The sequence below is a fragment of the Nymphaea colorata genome, chromosome 12, assembly GCF_008831285.2.
Source record: "Nymphaea colorata isolate Beijing-Zhang1983 chromosome 12, ASM883128v2, whole genome shotgun sequence".
Taxonomy (NCBI): Eukaryota; Viridiplantae; Streptophyta; class Magnoliopsida; order Nymphaeales; family Nymphaeaceae; genus Nymphaea; species Nymphaea colorata.
Genome location: NC_045149.1, coordinates 6722417 through 6729579, shown reverse-complemented (window position 1 = coordinate 6729579; position 7163 = coordinate 6722417). Strand labels below are relative to the sequence as shown.

At 37.7% G+C, this 7163-nt stretch overlaps 2 protein-coding genes across 2 annotated transcripts in view; one reads left to right on the top strand and one right to left on the bottom strand.

The window, feature by feature from the left end:
* The first annotated feature begins 897 nt into the window (after positions 1 to 897).
* Positions 898 to 4409, top strand: LOC116265130 (superoxide dismutase [Fe], chloroplastic-like). Its single transcript, XM_031645644.2, has 9 exons — positions 898 to 1092; positions 1201 to 1250; positions 1904 to 1975; positions 2100 to 2288; positions 3180 to 3351; positions 3447 to 3532; positions 3792 to 3818; positions 3936 to 3959; positions 4046 to 4409. The coding sequence occupies exons 1-9, from the start codon at positions 1035 to 1037 to the stop codon at positions 4145 to 4147; spliced, it is 780 nt and encodes a 259-aa protein (XP_031501504.1). The 5' UTR covers positions 898 to 1034; the 3' UTR covers positions 4148 to 4409.
* Positions 4410 to 5469: 1060 nt separating this feature from the next.
* Positions 5470 to 7163, bottom strand: part of LOC116266399 (lon protease homolog 2, peroxisomal) — an 18852-nt gene continuing 17158 nt past the window's right edge. The window contains exon 17 of the mRNA XM_031647605.2: positions 5470 to 5752. Coding sequence (XP_031503465.1) covers positions 5669 to 5752 — 84 coding nt within the window. The 3' untranslated portion in view covers positions 5470 to 5668. The remainder of the gene's footprint in view (positions 5753 to 7163) is intronic.

Here is a 7163-nt window from a genome sequence, read left to right as displayed (position 1 = left end):
AACAAATAAGTAAATTCACAATCTAAACAAGCAATTTGGCATTTAAAAACGTGAAAAAATGAAAAAAAAACATGTTTTAAATGCATTTTTTGTAATTTTTCGTTTTACCGTCTAAAAGAAGCAGAGTTTTTTTAGTTTTAAATGGCTGACTTAATTAGTGAAAAAGATATGTTTTTTGTGACTATGAATTAGAAACTAACCATTATACTAAGCCATTACACAGGTTGATGATTTGTGCAAAATACAAAATCAAACTTGTGCTAGACTTCAACCTCATGGCACTAGCGGTCAGTCTGTTGGGTCGGTTCCCGGTAGGTGTTGACGAAGACGTTTGTCTTCTTTCTGTGTTCTTTTTGGTGGGTCTGTTTTAGGATCTCATATATCTTTTGATGTGATGTAATGATCTTGTCCTGGTGTGGGATTGATGCGTTATTTCAGCAGGTAATAGGATTTATAAAGACTTGAATAGAAAATATACGAAAAGTATGAAAATATTATATTTAATCTTCGAACTACATAGGAAAGAGGCGGCCAGATAAAAGAAATCTTAAACTTTTTCTTTTCTGACCAGCAAAAGTCTCAAAGTTGTATTTGTTGGTAGTCAGCAGAAGATCAGTTTTACAAGTTTAGAGTGACAAAAGCGCATCCTGGTGGTTAGAATTTTCAGAAAAACGTCATATGCTTAAGTTTTTAAAAATCTATTTACAATGTGAATTTGAGTTGTGAAATTATGATTCTGTTCCCACAGTAAATGTAATGTTCCATGAATCTCGTCATTTATCTACCAAAATGATGGAACCCCATTTTCTCGGCAGATATGTTACCGACTCGTTGCTCTCTTTTGTTTTTGTCCACATTCGAGTACAAATTGCAATAAATCTAAGCCGTGCAATACACGATAGCTTGCTCTCGCTCTATCTCTCTCGGCCTCGAGCTCTCGATCTCTGCCCCCTTATCCCAAGCTCTGCGTGTGGCGTGCGAACGTAGCGGCATCGTCCGACCACCACCAAGCGACAGAGCAAGGACTATCGAGAATGGAGTCGGCGACACTATCAGCCCTTCCATCTCAGATGCTGCCCCTCTCTTGCTCAGGTATATCGACTACCAACGTCCAATTGTTTGGGTTTTTTTCACTCTGGTTTCTCCGATGGTGATTCTATGCTTACCACTGTGCTTGTTTCGTTGGTGATTTTGCTATAGGATTGAAGAAGTCGCCATTCGCATTCCAACTGAAATCGAGTGCACCGAAGGTCTGTTTTCCCTCTTTTTCGGTCGGCATTGTGTAACTGTGTCTCGTTGGGTCCTCTTCTGCTGTAAGTTAGACCCCTTTTCGTGTTTATAACTTGGAAGAGGTTGGTATGTTTGTTAATTTCGGGATAAATATTTTGATGTATTTCTCATATTGTAGAGCAATTTCTTCCTACCTTGATGAACTTTTTTTTTTCCTCTTGGTGCGAGTGCATGAATAAGAATTATTAGCCATCCATCGCATTGTTATGGCACCGGTGTTAGGTATTTAGAGTTTTATGCCTTATGAAAGTTAGTCCTTCTGGTAGATTTTGACGTGCTAATTTTCCTTTATTAGGGTTTATCCTGTTTTACCTTGGTAGAAGTGCGGCAAATCCTTGTTTTCAGAGATGATATACCCATGGGCCATGGCCGCATGGAATTCGCCAGTTTTAGTCGTTTATAGTTAGAAATATATCCCAATTCCCAACTTGATAGCATCTACTCTACAGCGAGAAATTTTAATAAACCAACTTTTGGTCGTATTGTTTGATATAGTAACAATGCAATCCATGTGGATGATGTTAACTATTAGGAAGCTGCAATCATATCCTTTAATAACTTCATTAAAAAGAATGCAATTTGTCATTGACTGATTTCACCTGTCATTTTACAGGGGACTCGTTTAAGGAAGAGATGTGCTCCTATTACTGCTCAATTTGAGCTGAAGCCTCCTCCATATCCACTAGTGCGCAACACATCTCAATTTTTTAATGTTTTTTTGCAAATTATTCTTGTTGTACAAACAAAGTATAAGCGGCCATGAAAGATTTCGTTATTCAAAAGTCCCTGTTTTCTCTTTTGTCTAATAGGATGCGTTGGAACCACATATGAGTCGCAACACATTTGAGTTTCATTGGGGGAAGCACCACAGAGCATATGTCGATAACCTAAACAAACAAATTCAGGGAACTGAGCTGGACGGAAAGTCGCTAGAAGAAATCATTGTTATCACATACAACAAAGGAGACCCTCTTCCTCCATTTAATAATGCTGCTCAGGTAATCGTCTTTAATTCACTTTTATCCTATATCCTTTTTCTTCTCTCCTACATTACAATCTCATAAGCTGCTTCAATTATGTCAATAGATGTTAAACGATTTGTTAGGAGATGTATACTTTATGGATGTTTATTGATAAAAAAATTACATATGCCACACACGGTATTAGTGCATGCATCATTACTGATGTCTTAGATAAGGATTGTTACACTTCTTTATCCCACTCAAACTTGTTAGAAACGACAAGGGATGACAAATCCTGATTAGTTCAGAGTACATTAGTCGTGTCCAGGTAAGACAAAAGCAGCATCCTAAGCGTTCATAGGTAACTCTATATGTGACCTATGAGAGGGTCGTATAGAACTTACTAAGCATGAAATAGTAAGTATTTTTTGCTTTGTATACCAAGAATTTACAGAAAATTTTGCTATACTATTTCTGTTGCTGAGAAGCATTTGAGTTGCCAAGTAGCAACCTGGAGGAGGGTAATATTTATAGCTGATATTGCAGATCAGTAATGGCAGTCCGTTGTTGTGTCTTTTGTTCTGTTGAAATGAAGTAGCAAACATATTGTCAATTTGAAAGGATCACTTATACAATTATACGTCTTTTAGATAGATCTCAGACGGCTGTTGTTAAGAAACTGTGAGACCATCAAGAGTCAAGGTTAAGTGCCTAAGAGCAATCATGCTTACTTTGAGCGAACATGCAGTCTTTTTGTGAAAATTCTTCAATTAAACATTTTTAGCTTTACTTTGCATTAAATTCTCCTGCTTTCATGCATTCTTTTTGTTTAATATTATTATTGCAAGTATCATGTGGCAGTAGTGAACATCAGCTGGAGCGTCACAGTAAGTTGGATCTTTTCTTTCTTTTTTTTTTGGTATGCAGGTATGGAACCATGATTTCTTCTGGGAGTGCATGAAGCCTGGAGGTGGAGGAATGCCATCTGGGACCCTTTTAGAATTAATCAAGCGAGATTTTGGCTCGTACGAGGCATTTCTAAAAGAAATTAAAGCAGCTGCAGCAACCCAGTTTGGGTCTGGCTGGGCATGGCTTACTTGTAAGCATATCGTGTACTTGTTGTCTGATCTCTCAACTAGATTATGAAGAGGACTACACATAAGATAGCTGAATGTGTTTTATTTTGTGTTCCAGACAACGGTGACAAACTTGAAGTTCCCAAGCTAGGGATTGCAAAGACCCCAAACGCAGTGAATCCACTTGTTTGGGATAATACCACGGTATGTTGCTACTGTTTTCCATTTTTTGTGCGAATGCATATATGCTTATCAACTGCTTCTTCTGATGGAGGAATGATGAAGCCCTTGGTTTCTTGCTCTACACAGAGCAGGGGCCCATCCTGTGCTGGCTTTTTAAGATCCAAGTTGTCAAGAATCCATAGATCATAAGACAGAAGCATGATCCCGTGTTATTTTTCTTGTTTATGCGTTTTCTTTTTGTTTATCCTTGTCTCATGGAAACTATCAAAATTGGTTGCAGCCCTTGCTGACCATTGACGTCTGGGAGGTAAGAGATCCACACCTTTGACACTCTTCCTTGTCCCTTGCCAGTAATTTCTGATGAATATTATGGTTGATGACTTCCATGATGATCATTTTCTGTTTATTTTTTTGTTCTTTTCAGCATGCTTACTACCTCGACTATCAGGTAAGTTCAGTTAATTACTTAGCTTAGCTCCTTATCAATTCAAAAAGCATGAGACACTTAGCTATTTTTGGCATTTGTGTCTGCAGAATCGACGACCGGACTATGTCTCAATCTTCATGGAGAACCTTGTTTCCTGGGAAGCTGTGAGTGCTAGGTTGGAGGCTGCGAAACTAAAGGTAGCAGCATAGGCATGAGAGAATAGGAGAGAGAAGGGATGAGGGACATGTTTTATGTAGAGCAAATATATAGATGAGGTTCCGAACGAGGAAAAGGGCCGGCCAAGTTTGCTTTGTTTATGGTAGGTTGGGTTCTCATCTTCTTCTCCGTTATTAGTGGCGCGCTTGACTGTTAAGTCCACTGATATTGACATCAGTTGCCTCTCTTACTGAGAGCTTTGTTATCTTTCTGGTGCGTATCTACAAATGTCAGAATGTATCTCGTTTTTGTTAAGTGCCTCTATTAGTTGCATTATAAAATAGCCATTTCGCTAAAAGCCGCATCTGAGCATGCGGAGGTGCTGTCCATTTAGCAACGGCAGCTAGTGGACATCACCAAGCTAAATGGTGGAATAGATTCATACATTACGGGTAAATTTGGGTGTTTCTTGTGTACTCAGACCAGAAAAAAGAGACCTCAAGAGACCTAACAATGAGGTGTTATCAACGGCATAAGATCATTTTCGTTTATCTGAAAATTGCAAAATTAAATAACCTGGTGCAAAAATCTGGCACGTGTTCAGGAATTTTTTTAGTTGTATTTAAATAGGCATTATATAGCGCCGACATCTCAGTTTCTCAAACTTGTTATCCAAGCAACGGAACAAGTCCTTGTCATAAGTGGTACTTTCAATGTCTAAACTAGTGGTTATTAGAACTTAGCATGCTACGGCCACGTACACATCCACATCTTTGTTTGAATGAGCTTCATTAGAAGGTGTTTGGTAATAAGAATGTTGTGTTGGTTTAGCATGCATGAACCTGACCTCATCTTTGGGACACAATCATGAAACTCTGCATTCCAAAGAATACACAGTCCTTGTTACCAAATGCCCCCTTGAGTGTTAAATCAAATGATTCAGATCCACACCAAATAGTCAGACTCATTGCATTTTATAGAGTAGCTTTACCATGTGAACTCAAGCTTCCTTGTTTCTGAGAGTTGTACATCGTTTTGCATGGCCAGATTATACACAAGAAAAAAAAAATTGAAAAAGGAACTGCATGACTTGAGTCTCATCTTACATACAATCGTCTGATAATGCAAAAATACTTGCTTTCTATGTACAAATTCCTCTATAAGAATATGCATCAGCTCAGTTATGAAGAGGCCAACAGCCTTTCAAATAAAATACAGTAGATCAAGATCAAAAAAATCACCTTAAGTGCAGTGCGGCAGATTGTTGGTGATATTCGAATTTGCAGCGCTGAAGTGAGTATGAAAGCAAGAACGTAGAATCACTTTTCTGAAGGACAGAATCACTGGCTGCTGCAAATCACTTGGCGCATGGATATAAAAGAGCAATTTTTTTTTCCTACCATTAGACGAACACTAGTAGTGCACCATCCAGATGTACGTGACAATACAACAACCTTTAAAAGTTTTAAGTTGTGTCACCAACATCTTTTTCTTCAATATTTCTAATTATCATATGTTGCCTTAGGTGCCCATATATTTACAATCAAGAAAGCCGCTGCAACTGCTGCCAGTGTTCACAATTTTGAATGGTGTCTCCATGGATACCCACCTTCAAATGCTTGATCAAGGACATCTTCCATTCGCTTGGCCAACAGCACCTATTTGTCATGTGGAAACATGGTACACGTAAGAATACAAGGAAAGTAGTCCGACGTTCTTAACCTGAGAAAATATGGAAGCAAGCCTAGACTCTACGCATAAGAGTCCTACGTACATACTCGAGGTGAACCAAGCCAAGCAAGAACCATTAATGGTATACATGCATGGGGCAGCCTTAAAACAAAAAGAAAAAGCTAGCATTAACAAGTGATGTCATAAATTTGGCACCAAACAAGTGGTAACTCGTTATTCATGTCACTAGTAAAAGTAAATGCAATAATTTATTTATCAATGTTGATTACCTCTCAATGGTATGTGGAACCATTGTTACAAATATTATTCTCAGAAAAATCTTGGCGAGGTTTATCTCGGGTACTTTTTTTTGACAAAGTTGTTCTTCTCAGGTAAATCTAGCGAAAATCTCGATAATTTTCAAAAGTTTAAAAACAATAAAAATCATAAAAAAACCTTAAAATTTTGAAAAATAAAAATATTAAAATCTCAAGAAAAATCGTAATAAATTCACAAGATTTTCATTTTTGGCAAGATTTTCAAAATCTCATGTTTTTTTCCCCTTTTTTCGTTTTATTCGATTTTCTGGTAAACATCACGGGACTTGTGACATTGTGTGGAAATAATAAATAAAGAATCTGAAGGAAAAAATATGCCAGCAAAATTTAGGTTAAGATACAATTAATTAAAACAAAAAAACATGATAGTTCCAAGCTTGCAGACCAAGACATAGGAGCAATGAACCAATGACCCCATTGCAGTGTTACATTCCATACCAACTCCAGCCATGACATATAAAGTACTTGAACATGCAATTGTACATGGTCACAACTGGTCATACACTTCATTTAAATATATCCTAGCCTCTGAAAGAAAAGTTAAATGTAACCTTTGAATGACCATGTTCATTAGGTTGCATTGGATTTGGAACCTTGTATCTTCATTTTTTCACGCCTTTCATTCTTTTTTTGCCTTCATATGGACTCTTAAAAGGTATACTGGACGACTATATTAATACGACTTAAAAAACATGCTAAACATATCTGTAGGGCAGCACACAAGCCATAGCTGGGACTGCTCCTGGCTTAAGTCATAGCATCCCCAGCTCAAACTTGAAAGCCTTATAACTTGAGCTCGGCTTGACAAGATTTAAACTCACCAACTCAGCTTGGCCAAGGTCAAGCCAAAATTGAGTACAAGTCATGGCAGGCAAACCTGTGACTTGGTAACTTAGCTGAGTTAGGTCATAAATTTTTATAATACATTTTTCCTACAAATAGATGAAGAAGATAAGTCTCTTGGGGATGTTTGATTTTTCCCTCAGGCAAAACTGAATAACGTGCAAAATGGGTGTCGTGTATTTTAAATCAAGTTAGTGATTTAGATGTCCAAGTCCAA

What these genes read in the sequence shown, in the direction of transcription:
- LOC116265130 (XM_031645644.2), top strand. Translation starts at nt 1,035, where the DNA reads ATGGAGTCGGCGACACTATCAGCCCTTCCATCTCAGATGCTGCCCCTC. An exon ending in AGCCTCCTCCATATCCACTA is followed by an intron (nt 1,976 to 2,099) that starts GTGCGCAACACA and finishes TTTGTCTAATAG; the next exon opens with GATGCGTTGGAACCACATAT. An exon ending in TGACCATTGACGTCTGGGAG is followed by an intron (nt 3,819 to 3,935) that starts GTAAGAGATCCA and finishes TGTTCTTTTCAG; the next exon opens with CATGCTTACTACCTCGACTA.